Source organism: Onychomys torridus, chromosome 8 (genome assembly GCF_903995425.1).
Source record: "Onychomys torridus chromosome 8, mOncTor1.1, whole genome shotgun sequence".
NCBI lineage: Eukaryota > Metazoa > Chordata > Mammalia > Rodentia > Cricetidae > Onychomys > Onychomys torridus.
This window is the reverse complement of record NC_050450.1, coordinates 86,885,204-86,900,999: the sequence shown is the minus strand read 5'-3', so window position 1 is coordinate 86,900,999 and position 15,796 is coordinate 86,885,204. Positions and strand designations below refer to the sequence as shown.

General features: G+C 53.4%; 1 protein-coding gene across 1 annotated transcript; it reads left to right on the top strand.

Moving 5' to 3' along the window:
* Positions 1–5,863: 5,863 nt before the first annotated feature.
* Positions 5,864–13,343, top strand: Nr1d1 (nuclear receptor subfamily 1 group D member 1). The gene is made up of 8 exons (XM_036198188.1): positions 5,864–6,517; positions 9,120–9,458; positions 9,735–9,823; positions 9,936–10,080; positions 10,440–11,083; positions 11,409–11,594; positions 12,012–12,222; positions 12,858–13,343. Exons 1-8 carry the CDS (start codon positions 6,487–6,489, stop codon positions 13,055–13,057), a joined length of 1,845 nt encoding a protein of 614 aa, XP_036054081.1. The 5' UTR covers positions 5,864–6,486; the 3' UTR covers positions 13,058–13,343.
* The last annotated feature ends 2,453 nt before the right edge of the window (positions 13,344–15,796 follow it).

The window sequence follows — 15,796 nt, the reverse complement described above, 5'->3', positions numbered from 1 at the left end:
TGTCCTTGATGGCCTTCCAGACTCTTAGCAAACCCAGCTCATTCATTCATTCATTCATTCATTCATTTCATTGAGTAAGAGTCTCACTGGCTGACCTATAACTCACTATACAGACCAGGATAGCCTGGAACTCACAGAACTCTGCCTACCTCTACCTCCCCAGCTAGGATCAAAGGTGTGAGGCACCATGCTTGGATTTAACACATCCCTTGAAGGAAGCACCAAGGGGCTCTGAAGACCCTGGCCTATCAGCCCTTCCCCTATCCATCCATTACCAGCTGTAGACCCTCTAATTTAGGAGAGGAGACCTGAGCTCAGATGTCTGCTTGAGTCCCCCACCTCAGGAGGAGCCCATGTGGAAGTTTGGTGTATTGTTTAATTGGCTGGTTGGTTTGGTTTTTGCATACTGTTCTGATTGGTTCCTACCCTGTGCCACCAGACAGCGGGATGTAGGGTGGAGAAAGAGTTTAGGGGAAGAGGAAATGCTGGAGTTGAAGGAGAGCTTCTGGGAAGCAGAGGTTCTTGTGTGGGAGGGATCAGAAGTTTCTCTCCTTGGTGCTATACCTCCCCTCCCAGTACCACCATTGCTTGGGAGCAGGGCTCAGACGCACCCCTGCAGTCCCCATTCTCTCTGGGAGGGGAAGGCTTGCCAGTTGAATTTCTTCCTCAGGTCTGGCACTGAACCCCAGCACTGCCATGCTTGTTGATGGTGACATAGAGTGGCTGCTCCAAGCATGGATAGGGAGCTTTATCCTTCCAATAATCTCTATCACATATCATTCTTTGATATTGTTCTGTAAATACAGCTTCAAGACAAACCCTAGTCCCTTCTGGCATCCTGGCCGGGTTAACAAACATCTTTAAGCCTCAGTTTCCTGATCTCCAAAATATAAAATATGATCTACAGTCACGTGGTGGCCCATGCCTTTAATCCTAGCACTTGGGAGACGAAGGCAGGTGGATCTCTGTGAGTTCGAGGCCAGCCTAGTCTACAAAGCTAGTTCCAGGACAGCCAGAGCTGTTACACAGAGAAACTCCATCTCAGAAAAACAAAACAGCCCCAAAAAACCTGACTGTGATCTACAGCACTGAATTGCTATGGAAACCAAAGGAAGTAATGTTTATAAAGGTCCTTAGCACAGTACCTGGTATACAGTTGGTACTTAATACGAAATTTGTTGTCTGGTTTCTGTTGAAAGCATTGTAGTGGGAAAGGGTGGAAAAACAGAACCCCTGAACCCCGTCAGCCCTGGCTCCTGCCTTATCTTTTCTCAAGTTTTCATAATAAATTAACTCAAACTTTGTCCCTCTGGTCTTGAGGTCCCTCACGAATGGTAAGATGTTGGATGGGGTAGAAAAAACTAGCTGGCCTTTTAGAAACCAGGACAATGATCCAGGAAGGCAGGGAACGAACCTCTTTTAGGTAAATGTCTGGTTCCCCGATTCAGGGGCATCCCTGGGTTTCTATCCCAGGTTTGCATCACCTGGGCCAACAGGTTCTTACCCTGGACAATGGGTCCCTGGTGAGAAAGGAGGGGGATGGGAAGGCACCTAACTAAAGTCTGACCTATTTTCAGTAGGGAGGCACCCTCCTCAGTCAGTCAGTCAGTCAGTCTGCCCAAGATTTAGGCCGCTCAAGATTTGCATAGGGCGTTGCCCTGTTACCCAGAACAACCAACTGTCAAGGAGACTAGATCAGACCCCCACCCACTCCTGTACTCACTGCACATGTGCACATGTAAAGGTGCTGTTTACATTCCTCATCATAGCCCCCAGCCCCCTAAAAGCATTCCAAGGAGCTCTGACCAGAGCTTAGAGCCCCTGATCTCTCTCTCCTTTTTCTATTTCTTTTCTTCTTCTTCTTTTTTTTTTTTTTTTTTTTTGAGCTGAGGATCTACCCCAGGGCCTTGTGCTTGCTAGGCAAGTGCTCTACCACTGAGCTAAATCCCCACCCCTTATTTCTTTCTTTTTAAAGATTAAAAAAAAATGTTTTTATTTTGTGTGTGTTTCATCTGCATGTATGGATATGTACCAAACACATGTCTGGTGCCTGAGCAGAGCAGAAGGCATCAGATCCCCAGGACCTGCAGTTACACCCAGTTGTGAGCCACCACATGGGTGCTAGGAACTGAACCCAGGTCCTTCGCAAGAGCAGCTAGTGTTCTTAATGGCTGAGCCATCTCTCCAGCCGTTTTTCTATTTCTGATGTCATCTCCAGTTCCAAGAATCCTGGGAAAACTAGACATAGTTGAAAACACAAACACAGAGGATCTAACAAAGCCTCCAGATAGTGAGGTCATGCCTCAGAATCCCAGACTTCAAAGAAACCAAGTGGAAGTGCACACCATATGGATCCAGGGCTGTGCTTTATTGAGTGCTGTTCACTGAGCCTGGCATCTTGGGAGCTAAAATTAGCTCTATATGTACATGTGAGTGCGTGGTGTGTGTGTGTGTGTGTGTGTGTGTGTGTGTGTGTCTTAAGCTACAATGTCTGGCTGGTGGGAGTGTGAAAGGTGTTTGTTTTTGGTAAGTTTTTTTTTTTTTTTTTTTTTTTTTTTTTTAATTGATTGATTGAGACCGGTCTTCTACTGTACTGTAGTCAAGGATCAGTGGCCTGGAACTCTAAGTAGCCCAGGCTCACTTTGAACTCATAGTAATCCTCCTGCCTTAGCTTCTAAACTCCTTGGATTATAGGCTTGATCAGCCACCATACAGTAGATTGTATTGAACTGTATCTGTTTTGTTTTTTTTTTAACTTGTTTTCTATTTTATGGCTATGGATATTTTGCCTGCATGTATATGTGTGCCTGGTACCCATGGAAGCCAGAAGAGTTTGCCAGATTCTCTGTAGCTGGAGTTACAGATGGTTGTGAGCTGCCATGTTGGGTGCTGGGACTTGAACCCGGGACCTTTGCAAGAGCAGCCAGCGCTCTTAACCACTAAAGCATCTCTCCAGCCCTACACCTGTTGTCTTAGGCCAAGGTTTAGGTCAAAGAGAGGCCACTCGTCTACTCTATTTCCCTGCTGAGTGTGACAGCACGCTCCTTTGGTGGCCCTGGTTCCTTGGTTCCTCTGCCCTTCTTCCAGAAGCTCCTGATAAAATAAAGAGCACAGTTTATATATCAGAATTTTCTAGAACCAAGAAAAAGCCCTATCTTTCATTTTATTACCTTGAATCCAACAAAAGAGATAGAGAGTGGGAAGTGGGCTTATATCCCACTGCAAGGCCTGACTATCCCGAGTCATTCTCTGACTTGGGGGTATGAGTAACATCTGTCATCCCCAGCACGTGGAAGGCAGAAGCAGGAAGATTAAAAATGCAAGGCCATCCTACAGAACTAGACTCTGTCTCAAAAAAAAAAAAAAAAAAAGCTCTTTGTCAGGGAGGAAAGTGCAGAGGAAACAGGGTCAGAGGTAATGGGCCTCCTTCCCTTCCTCCCAGCCTCTGCCTTCATACCTCACACAGACTGCAAAACAACCTTGCTTCTTGCCAAGGGCAGGGATAGGCCGAATGAATTGCAGCTCTGGTTCCCTCTGCCTTCTCACTGGCTGCAAAGTCCAGGAGACAGTCTTGATCTCTGGCCCTTCCTTGATATGGAAACATGCTCATCCAGAGGAGGTGGGCAGGATCACCACAGCTATAAACAGAGCAGAGGGCCTTGGGGCGACCCAGAGCAACTAAGGGGAGTGTGCTGTGTGGGGTGGGGTGGAGGATCTAGATAGCGCCACGGGTCCCATTTGGTATTTTGAGCAGCCCTGACAGATACCTGGGTGGGGTCCCTGGGCTCAGACCCAGTCAGGAAGGTCACAAAGAGCAGGCAGCCAGAGACAGAGCTCACCTCCCAGCTCTCCTTCTTCCACACAGTCTAGGAGGAGGAGGGAGAGGGAGTGGAGGCTGACTTCAAAACCAAGTTTTCCTGGAAAGTCTCTTTCCTTGTTTGTCCTAGCTCCTCCCAGTTCCTCCCATGATGCTCTGCAGCAGCTTCCTAGCTCTGGGCCCAAGGGACAGGGCGTGCCAGAGAAAAGACTGCTTCCCTGCCTGTCCCACTCTTGTTAGGTGTGAGGGAACAGAGCTGAAGCCTAGCCTTCAGATGAGCAGTGGCCAAGCCCGCTGCCCGGTCAACATCACTGGCCTTAACTCTCGGCTTACTTTTCCCTCAATGCCCTCACTCTAATTTTGAGGTGGGGGTGTCTCATAATGTATAAGTCACAAACCCCTGTGCTCAAGAGGTACTCCTGGCTCAGTTTCCCAAGTAGCCCAGGGTAAATCACCATGCCTGCCTATACGCTTTTCTCTGCTTCCTAGGTGGCTGCCCTGATTCCCAGGATTCCATTATTTCTTTCTCTGGAGCTGCCTAAAAGCAAGTGAAGAAAGGCTTCAGGTAAAAAAAAAAAGAACCATCCCCGGAAGCACTTCAGGGGACTTGGAGGACTTGGAGAGAGAGAAGCAGGTGGCTTAGCTCACTTGGCTGCTTGTGGATGCGTCCGTACAACCCAAGCCCTTCTCCAGACCCACGTCCGACTCCTGACAACTGCTGCCCTGAAAGAGAGATGGATGCTAATTGTTTCTAAGTCCCGTTCAGTGTTTCCTCTGCTCATCTACCCACGATCTCCGTGATGTTCATAAACAAGTGTGATGGCCCACATCTTTAATCCCAGTATTCGGGAGGCACAGACAGATCTCTGTGAGTGTGAGACCAGCCTGGTCTATAGAATGAGTTCCAGGACTAGTAGGGCAGTTACAGAGAGAAACTTCCGGCTTCAAAACAAAACAAAACAACACACAAAAACAAGCAGTGGATTTTTTTTTTTTTGAGCTGAGACTCGAACCCAGGGCCTTGCGAGTGCTAGGCAAGCGCTCTACCACTGAGCTAAATCCCCAACCCAGCAGTGGATGTTTGACCTTGGGCCAGTCCCTTCTTTTCTTTAGGAAGAGGAGGGAAGATTTCACCACCATCACCAGCAGCGTCCTGCCATGGAGAGCCACATGCATGGCAGTCCTCCTGCCTCAGCCTCTCAAGTATGCCAATTACAGGCATGAGCCACCACACTCTGCCAATGGAAGGGGGGATTAAAATGACCCTCATGTCCTCTCGGGTGACCTGTGAACTCCTTTTGCTCCCAGGAAGCGCTGCAGGGAGCAGACCCCTCCACATTAGCACCTCCAAGCACTTTCACCACATTGTCCTTTTTATTTCCCAGATAAAGGGAAATGACTCACCCCAAAGTCAGTTGAGTGGGCAGTGTGGTGTCATAAAAACAAACAGGGAGTCCCCAGGGATATCCCCACTATATCTATGTCATTCCTTCCCTGTGGGTGTTCTTCCTGGGGTCGTGGGGGTAAGGGGGGAGAGAAGGGAAAGGGGGTCACACTGTCTATCCCGCCTTTTCACCACAGCAAAAACCAGCTTAAATTCTTGACTCCAGGGAAATCTCCTTCCCCAGCTCGGTGCTCGGTGTCCCGTGTCCCGTGTCCCATGCTCCCCCATTCCTCCCCACTCCAATAACCTCAGGGTGAGGTTAGTTCTGCAATCACGTGAAGGTCTCACGTTTGCTAGGTTTGCAAAAAGGGCCTTTTTGCTTTGATCTTCCACGGAGCAGTAAAGCTTGCCAGGCCCTCCCCAGGAATTCACATGCCCTTGCCATACAAGGCTTTCCAAACACGCCACCCTGACTCTTCAGAAAACTCCACCCCAGTCCACTTTCGGCCCCTCCCCGCTGCTAACAAGCACTTTTGCTTAGCAGAAAAGGGGACTGTACGCACTCCGCCTACTTTGTCAGTAGACTACAAATCCCAACAATCTTGGCGGTGCGCAGACTCATAGAGCTCAACGTGCCGGCGGCTGGAAAAGTGTGTCACTGGGGCACGAGGCGCTCCCTGGAATCACATGGTACCTGCTCCAGTGCCGCGTGCGGCCCGGGAACCCTAGGCTGCTGGCGCCTGCGCAGAGCCCTCTGTCCCAGGGAAAGGCTCGGGCAAAAGGCGGTTGAGATTGGCAGAGTGAAATATTACTGCTGAGGGAACGTAGCAGGGCACACGTCTCTCTTTGCGTCTGGGTGCCTCGTTTCTCCATCACCTACTTACTTCCTGGTTGCAGCTTCTCTCCTTTGGGACTTTTGCACTCGGAGCTCCAGATTCGCTACCCTGCAGCGTTGCAGAGCCTTCAGGAGTGGCAGCTGGTGTACTGCAGAGACCCGACCCTCCTTGCTACCTAACAGCCAGATCTGCTGCAGGCTGATTCCTCACACACATTCTCTGTGCTCTTCCCATGCAAATCAGACCTCGGTTGCCTCAGCGTCCTACCCTTCTGCAGGGCTGCAGTCCGGCCACCCCAGAACCTTACTGCTCGGTGCCTGGAATCCTGATTTTGAGCCGCGGGCTCCACTTGTCTCCCTCAGCCATTGCCCAGGGGGCGAGAGAGACCATCGCAACCTCCAGTTTGTGTCAGGGTCCAGTTTGAATGACCGCTCTCAGCTGGTGAAGACATGACGACTCTGGATTCCAACAACAACACAGGTACTGCGATTCTTATCATCGTCCTTGCTCTGTCACTGTTTCCATTTCCATCCACGGCTTATGAGAGGAACTTTGTAAGGGATTGGGGATTCCCTCTGGCCGGTGTTTGCTACTGTGCTGACAGAGCCACTGGGTAGGATTTCCAGAGCCGGTTACTCTGGCTGGGAATGCGCCTAAAGCATATCATTACTCCAACCCCTCTGAATTCCTGTGCCCGAGGAACTTGAATCTTGGGCAGATGAAATGGAAGGTGGCTACTAGTGGCGAGTGGGAGAGTTTAGGGAAACTGAGCACTCTGAAGCAGTGTCTGGAAAGGTCCTCATCTGTTCACCCTTTGCAGCTGTAGTGTGCCTGTCGCTTTTCCCTTTCCTCCAGTTCTAGCCTACTTCCAAGGAGTCTGGGAAGCTGTGGGACTGGAGGGTCTGAAGGAATGGGTCAGATCTTGCAGGGGAATCCTCGGTGGCAGTAGGGAGCTCCAGTCTAGGAGTCGGGTGCTGGGGCTCAGCTCCAGGCAGGGCACCCACAGCGCCTGAGCCTGGGGAGGGCTCACATGGCTGCAGAGCCGGGCCCACGTGCTGCATTTGTTTTCATTCAGTAGAAGCCGTGGCCACCATCCCATTGGTCATTGCTTCCCGGCCTCGTTACATAATGAGCTCCGCCCCTCAAGTTGCCTGAGCAACGCGTGTTCCCGTCTCTCCTCCCTTCTGATGTCCCGGCCCAGCTTGTTTTTAGGGCCCAGCCTTCGACCCAGGACGCCGCCGGAGGGGCGGGGCGAGGGCGGGTTCCTGCTTTCGACAGTAGGGAAGAGAAGAAGGCGGTGCTTCGGGTTCCGGGGTTCCTCGTTGGGGAGCCACGTGCGAGGGGCACACGTGGAGCGGGGACGTGAGGCCAGCTGAGGGCCAGGCTCCCGCCCCGCCCTTCTCCACCTAGATCTGGGTGAAGCTGGGCTGACTCACCGCCCCCGCCTGCCTTCTTTTCCTCCCGACTGCCTGGCCCTCTTACCCTCCATGACCGAGACTTGAGTAAGATGGGGCCACCCCTGTGACTTCTTCTGGCCTCGACTTTATGCGCCCCAACGAGACCTCACACTAGATCATCCTTACTCCCCTTAATTCTAATCGCACCAACATCATTTTATTGCTTTTAGACCCAGCTTTTCCATACTTGTTCCCAAAGACTTACAGTACCCCAAGTAGCTCTTTGCCTGCCATGAATGTCTTTTCCGCCAAACATGAACATCTTAGAATCAAATCAGAAATCCTACTTCTTTTCATCATACTGGTTTTTTTTTTCCCCTCACAGAGAGGAAAACAGACCAAAAGAGGAAGAGTTGATTTCCTCTAGGTTGGAAAGCAAATTGGTAGTGGTACAGTTCTAGATTTAGAACCATGGTCTTTTAAGCAGCGCCCCTCAACCCCAAGTTGGAAGACTTTGTGAATGACTTTCTCATGCCCTCTTTCAGGATGGATAAACTAGGTCAGGTTCATTTCGGGCCACATAAATATCCCATCCCCCACCCCATCCGTGAAACTGTAGCCGCTTAGCCATTCTGCGACTATTTTACGGGCAGCTGGGTTCACCCTGACCAACCTTGAGCTATTTTAAGGCTGCCCTGCCTAGTTTAGTGTGTGTCAGTGGGTGAGCAAGACATGTGCTTCTGTAGACACGGTGGCATGGCATGTGTCAGCACACACACGTGTCTGGGGATCCTCCCTTTTCCCACTCCACCCATGGCAGGCCGAGCAGAGTGCTTGGCAGAGGCGTGGCGGGTAAGTCACCCTTGTCTTCTGCAAATACCACAGGAGCAGGGCCACCTGGTTGGCCATGTAACCAGAGAGACAAAGTCCTTGAGGGGCAATAGAGCCAAAGTCATCGTCTGGCTGAGACCCGAAAGCGGGACCGCCTAAATCCCCAAGCTGGACGATTTATATCTCCCTTCCATCTCCTGCACCTCCTATCTCTTAAGTCTTTCTTGGACTCAGAGTCATTGTGACTCATCGCTTGGAGGCCAGGGAACCAGGCTGAACAGAGTCCTTCCCTGCAGTACTCTATGAGACTGTGTCTTTGGGTTTGAAGCGAAGATGACTGTCTTACCTTTGTATCACCTCTGTCCTCTTAACTCTTGGCTAGCCGCCCAATCACTGGATAGGTCTTAGCGTAGAACCGGCAGCTTGGTTTGTGAATGGCTGTCAGTTGCCCATCCTGTCCCCACGTCTGCCCCTTATAACTAAGTTACTAGCTGCAGTTGCTATATCCCCCCAGAAAATATCTAGGGCCGGGGTTCCCATGTATGAGATGCACCGTGGGGTTCTGCCTCACACTCAAAGCAGAAGTTAAATGTATTGTGCAAATAAATGGCCATGGGTGTTCCTTGTGACTAGGTGGACTATCCTACGTAGTGTGTGATGGAGAGTTTCTTAGAGTGACTAGGTTGACCTCATCATGTCTAGTGTGTGTGGGAGAATTGCTTATTACTCCAAGGTTAGGGGCTCTACATGAATAACTCCTAAGAGGAACAGTATTTTGGTGATGATCAGGTGGTGTGCCCTTGACCCACAGACACAATGTTTGATACCCTCTTCTTGCATTCTCTTCTTATTAGGTGGTGTTATCACCTACATTGGCTCCAGTGGCTCCTCTCCCAGCCGGACCAGCCCAGAGTCGCTCTACAGTGACAGCTCCAATGGAAGCTTCCAGTCCCTGACTCAAGGTTGTCCCACATACTTCCCACCATCACCCACCGGCTCCCTCACCCAGGACCCCGCCCGCTCTTTTGGAAGTGTACCACCCAGCCTCAGTGATGATAGCTCCCCTTCTTCAGCATCTTCCTCCTCCTCCTCCTCCTCTTCCTTCTATAATGGGAGCCCCCCAGGAAGTCTACAAGTGGCCATGGAAGACAGCAGCCGAGTGTCTCCCAGCAAGGGCACCAGCAACATTACCAGTGAGTAAATGCCCAGCTGATTTAGGGGAAAGGAAGTGAGCCAGGGTTTAGTTGATAGTTGGTTTCCATCGGACCGTTACTCTCGGGGTCTACGTCCTGGCCTTTGGGATTTCTCTTAGAGTTGTATGAGCTCCTGTCCAGTCCAGTCACCTGAGTGTTCCCAGACATGGGAGCTCCCCCTTAGCCCTTCCCTCCTAGAATCTTCAACCCGGAAAGCCTCTATATCTCAGGCCACTCTGGCCTCTCTGCTTACCCTCTGCCTGTCTCTTCCCACAGAGCTGAATGGCATGGTGCTACTGTGTAAAGTATGTGGGGACGTGGCCTCAGGCTTCCACTACGGCGTGCATGCCTGTGAGGGCTGCAAGGTGAGGCGGGTTGGGGTTTGAGGACTCAGGCAGGTGATTGTGTGCCCCCCCCCCCCATGATGCACAGCCTCAGCTTAGATGAAGATGTTCACTAGTCGCCCCTGCCTTCCAGGGCTTTTTCCGTCGGAGCATCCAACAGAATATCCAGTACAAACGGTGTCTGAAAAACGAGAACTGTTCCATCGTTCGTATCAATCGTAACCGCTGCCAGCAATGTCGCTTCAAGAAGTGTCTCTCCGTTGGCATGTCCAGAGATGGTAAGGCAGCATCCCCATTCCTCCTCCTTTGCCCATTTCCTTCCACCTTGTTTCTGCCTTTATCCTCCCATTTAAAAGAGAGCCTTAAGTTGAGACATGGTACTGTGAGTGTCGTTTGCATGGAGGACGGACGCTCCTGTGTTGACCTCTTGGGCAAGCACTCTTGTCTCAGTCATTCCCGCCCCCCCCCCCCCCCCCCCCCCGGCTACTATCAAACCCTTTGAATGGGTGTGGCCTTGCTGGTTTCAGTTCCGAAGTGGAACCCCAGCTTTCAGGGTCTTGCCCTTTCAGGAGGAAGGAAGGAAGAGAGGCACATGAGTATGTGGGAACTTCCTGACTCTGTTCTCACCCTGTTGCAGCTGTGCGTTTTGGGCGCATCCCCAAGAGAGAGAAGCAGCGGATGCTCGCTGAGATGCAGAGCGCCATGAACTTGGCCAACAACCAACTGAGCAGCCTGTGCCCTCTGGAGACCTCACCTACCCCGCACCCCACCTCAGGCTCCATAGGCCCCTCGACACCACCTGCGCCAGCCCCCACGCCTTTGGTGGGCTTCTCTCAGTTCCCACAACAGCTGACGCCACCTAGATCCCCCAGCCCTGAGCCCACCGTGGAGGATGTGATATCCCAGGTGGCTCGGGCCCATCGAGAAATCTTCACCTATGCCCATGACAAGTTAGGCACCTCACCTGGCAACTTCAATGCCAATCATGCATCAGGTACCCCTTCAGCTACTACCCCACACCGCTGGGAGAGTCAGGGATGCCCACCTACCCCTAATGACAATAACATTTTGGCGGCTCAGCGTCATAATGAAGCACTGAATGGTCTATGCCAAGGCTCCTCCTCCTACCCTCCTACCTGGCCCTCCGGCTCTGCCCACCACAGCTGTCACCAACCCAACAGCAATGGGCATCGTCTATGCCCCACCCACGTCTACTCGGCCTCAGAAGGCGAGGCACCTGCCAACAGTCTACGGCAAGGCAACACCAAGAATGTTCTGCTGGTGAGGGCATGGAGCCAGTGTGGAGAGAGGGGGAGGGGGCTCAAAGGTTGGACCCAGAGGAAGGCAGCTAGTGTTCCTGGAGGCTGACAGTGGGGATACCCTCTGCCCAGGAAATGACATTCTACCCCGAAGCCTGGGTTCTGTCTGGGAACTCTTAATCATCAGTTGGCACCTGAATGCTATTTTAGGTGAGAGACCCATCCTGGGGGGGTGGGGGTGGGGCGTAGCTCTTAACCCAGGCAGAAGGTGGAAAGCAGTCCCGCTGAGGGAGCCCAGGTGAGCCCACCTGGCTGACATGCCCCTCCTTACTCCCTTTTCCCCACAGGCATGTCCCATGAACATGTATCCCCACGGACGCAGTGGCCGGACCGTGCAAGAGATTTGGGAAGACTTTTCAATGAGCTTCACGCCTGCTGTGCGGGAAGTGGTTGAGTTTGCCAAACACATCCCCGGCTTCCGAGACCTTTCTCAGCACGACCAGGTGACCCTGCTTAAGGCTGGCACCTTTGAGGTGAGCAGTACTTTATGTTGCCTGCTCTTGACTATGGGAAGGACCCAGGTCGGGGACTAGGGTGGGAAGGGGTTCACAGAGACTTCAGAAACTCCCACCACCGTCACCCACCCCTGGGTATGTGGGACTTCTATCCTCTAAGCTGGTGTCTACTCCAAGTCTCCCGAATCAGAGTAACACCTAGGGCACATGGCTCCCCTCTCTAGACAGGAGCCCACCACTGGTCTTTGGTTAAATGTGCATTCCAGAACTGATGGGTGCTTCCACCTGGGTCCCCCCTATTGATCATTCAAGAGGTCTCCCCCGCTTACTGGCAATCTAAGGCAACAAAGGCAACCCCCCTTGACGTTTTGGGCAAACTGTAGGGGTCGAATGCTTCTCCTCCCACCTCCCTCAAAATGGCTGTCCTCACTTCAGGTGTTGATGGTGCGTTTTGCATCATTGTTCAACGTGAAGGACCAGACAGTGATGTTCCTGAGCCGCACAACCTACAGTCTGCAGGAGCTCGGCGCCATGGGCATGGGCGACCTGCTCAATGCCATGTTTGACTTCAGCGAGAAGCTTAACTCCCTGGCGCTTACCGAGGAGGAGCTGGGCCTTTTCACCGCTGTGGTACTTGTCTCTGCAGGTAGGCCAAGCTCTCGCCTGACCCTGGAGGAGGCACACGCAGTTCAGTTCAACATACCTTTTATGGAGTACCTACTCTAGGCCAGGCCCGGCACTGGGCACTGGGGTACAGACATGATTCAGACACAGTCTAGCTTGGGAAACAGACTCATGCCCGACTAATTATAAAACAGTGAGATAAGTGTCACAGTAGAAGCATGAACCGGGGAAGAACAGACAACTATTTCTGCCTGGGGGAGCTGGAGAAGGAGGTGACACTTGAGTAGCCTCATAGGGACAAGATATTGCCAGGCATAGAGGGGGAAGGGCATCCCAGGCAGGGGGAACTACAGAGCACATAGCAAGGGAGCTTGGCCATGTGTGGCCTGCTCGGGGTAGGAGGGTGGTCTTGAGGGGTGGGAGGTGGCCAGCCTGTGACCTTGCTCCCAGCATTTGGGCATGCCCTGCTCTGGGGCAGAGGCCTTGGAGGAGAAGTAGCACCCTCCTTTTCCTCCCCCATTACCCTCCAAGGTGCCTCAGGGAGAGGCTGCCTTGCCTGCCAGGTCCTCGCAGACCTCCGGGTCCTCGTCAGAGGAGGAGGAGGAGGAGGAGGAGGAGCTCAGAGAGCTTGCCTCACTGATGTCTTCTTCCCCACAGACCGCTCGGGAATGGAGAATTCCGCTTCGGTGGAGCAGCTCCAGGAGACGCTGCTGCGGGCTCTTCGGGCTCTGGTGCTGAAGAACCGGCCCTCGGAGACTTCCCGCTTCACCAAGCTGCTGCTCAAGCTGCCGGACCTGCGGACCCTGAACAACATGCATTCCGAGAAGCTGCTGTCCTTCCGGGTGGACGCCCAGTGACCCGCCCGGCCGGCCTTCTGCCGCTGCCCCCTTGTACAGAATCGAACTCTGCACTTCTCTCTCCTTTACGAGACGAAAAGGAAAAGCAAACCAGAATCTTATTTATATTGTTATAAAATATTCCAAGATGAGCCTCTGGCCCCCTGAGCCTTCTTGTAAATAACTCCCCCCACCCCCATCACCATGCTTCCCACCCTCCCCTATTTAAACCGCTCCTGCTCTCCCACCCTCCTCTAGCCCCCCGATTTGTTCTGTTCCTGTCTCAAATCCAATAGTTCACAGCTGAGTTGGCTTCTGTGATGTGTGCTCGTTTGGGGGCTGGGGTTGGAGGGGACTACTGCCAAGGCTGGGGGGGGGGCACCTCTCCATCTGGTCAGCTTGTGGGGTGGGTACTCTGCCAGCAGATGGGAGAATATGGGGAAACAGCACACAAGTCTAAGGGGGGGGTGCCCACGGGGGTTATTTTCATCATATATTTATTACATAAATATAATAGTAAAATAGACGAGCAACAATTACCATAAAAATATCTTTCTTTAAAATCCTGACCCAAAACACAATGGGGTGAAAAATCGCACATAACAGACATACTGATTGTCAACTGTGGGGCAGGAGTAGGGAGCCCCTCGGGTCACCCCTACCGGTCCCACCGGACTCTGGGGAAGGGACCTACCTCCTTCCCTGTTTTCTAGCCATAACCCCCTCCCCCCACCCCAGCACCAGCCTCTCTTACATTCAGTAGCGCCTCTGGGTAGTGTCCCCCTCCTCCACCCAGGAGTTCCTAGGGCCGGAAGTGCATTTCCCCCTAATGGACGGTGTCTAAGTCGCACCTCCTGCCCTGCCCTCTCCCAGCCCTGTAGACCCACCCCCCGGGGAAGGGGTAGGGGCTCCTCCCCCACCCTCCCCAAGTCTGAGCAGGGAGGAGGCTGGATGAGGTATGTGTGTTATAAGTGATGGGAGGGGATACTGAGATGGAGAGGCAGTGGTAGGGGCAGGTAGTGGTCATGGCTCTGGCACCCCCTTGTCCTGGCCTGGCCCCCCCAACTTTCTCCCAGCAACCCCTTCTCCCATCAATACTGCACCCGCTGCCCCACCCGGCCTGCCCTAGTGCCCCGGGCCAACACTGGGGGAAGGCATGCTGAGCACCCACGCCAAGTCCATCCCCCATTAGCACCAATGGCCCCCAGGAGAGGGCCCTGTCCCCCACTTCCACAGCAGGGACTGGGACAGCTGCCTCTCTAGAGCAGGTGCGTGGCACTCCTGAGTCTCTCTGGCTCCTTCCCACAACGCGTATTCACTCATACATTCATACACGGGAACACACACATACACGCCACGTCACTGAGGGGGAGGGGAAGGGCTGAGGGGGAGGGGCTCACAGCTCATATGATTTGGGGGAGGGGAGGGGATTCCCAAGTGCCTATACGAGGCCGTGCCCATGGCTGAGATTGGGAATGGACAGGGAGAGGGGAGCCAAAGGAAGGAGGGAGACAGCAGGCAAGGTCAGGAACTCCACTGGGCCCCCAGGTTATGGGGGAAGGTATGAGAAGGTTTACCCATGGGGCTGGAGGAATACGGAAATCAGTACCCCAGGAGAGAGAAAGAGGGTAGAGACAAAGAGAGCACACAGGTGGCCCAGAGGCCCCAAGGGGTGGGGCAGGCACATGCACAGGTGTCAGGAGATGCTCCTCCAGGCCCTCTGCCCAGTTGGAACACCTGGACAGTGGTGGAGGACACTGCCCTGGGGACAGTGAAGCATTGCCTTCCTCTGCTTGTGTGTGTGTGTGTGTGTGTGTGTGTGTGTGTGTGTGTAGGGGCTGTGGCAGGCTGAGGGTCAGAGTGGGGTGGCAGGTTCCCCACCGCTTAAGACATTTTTTGCCCCAATAGTGCAAAGCGCAGGAAGCCCTGGCACCCCTCCCCCGCCCCCTGCCCCATTCCCCATGGCTTCCGGGGGGCATCTATGTCCACCCATCCATCCCTGCCGACATGCAGCCCTGAGCCCAGGGCCACTGGTCTGCTCGGTTTCTCCCTCTCCTCCCTTCCCTCCCTCTCAGGGGAGGGCCGCCTCCTCCCTCCCTCTCTGCAGAGGAGTGGGCTGTAATCAAAGGGAGGGAGAGGAGGGGGAGGGAGGACTGGGCGGGCAGCTCACCCAAGTGCAGACCAACAGAGCACTCCTCACCAAGGGTGGGAGCTGGCTCAAGCCAAAGTCCCTGAATTAGAAAAGAGGGGAGAGGGGTCCCAGGGGCGGAGGGGTGGCTGGCCTAAAGAGCGTCAAAGAAACAGGAGAAGTGCCAACTGCCTCCTCCCAGGGCCCCTAAGTGCCACTGATAGAAACACTCCCACTGCATGCCAACCTGCCCTACGTCTGGGTTAGTGCATCAAGTGCGAGTCAGTAGGGAGGGCAAAGGGAGCCCAGAAAACAGACAGGAAACAAGAGTCCCACAGGGGCAGAGGTTCTGGGAGACACACATGTCCACCCCTCCCCCCCATGCAGCAGCATCTGGATTGTAGCTAATACTGCAGGATATGAGGAGGGAAGGAGCCTGGGCCGCAGTTTTTCCTGTGTGGGGGTGCCAAGGTATAGGAGGAGGGGGAATAGGAGGCCCCTGGGGCTGGGCACTTGAAAGGGGAGCTGTGTGGGTAACAGGGCAGGCTGGTGAGGGGCCAGCTGGCATCCAGCGTGAGAGGTAGATGGAACTCAGCGGGCACGAGTGGCAGAGAGCAGAGGAAGTACTGGGG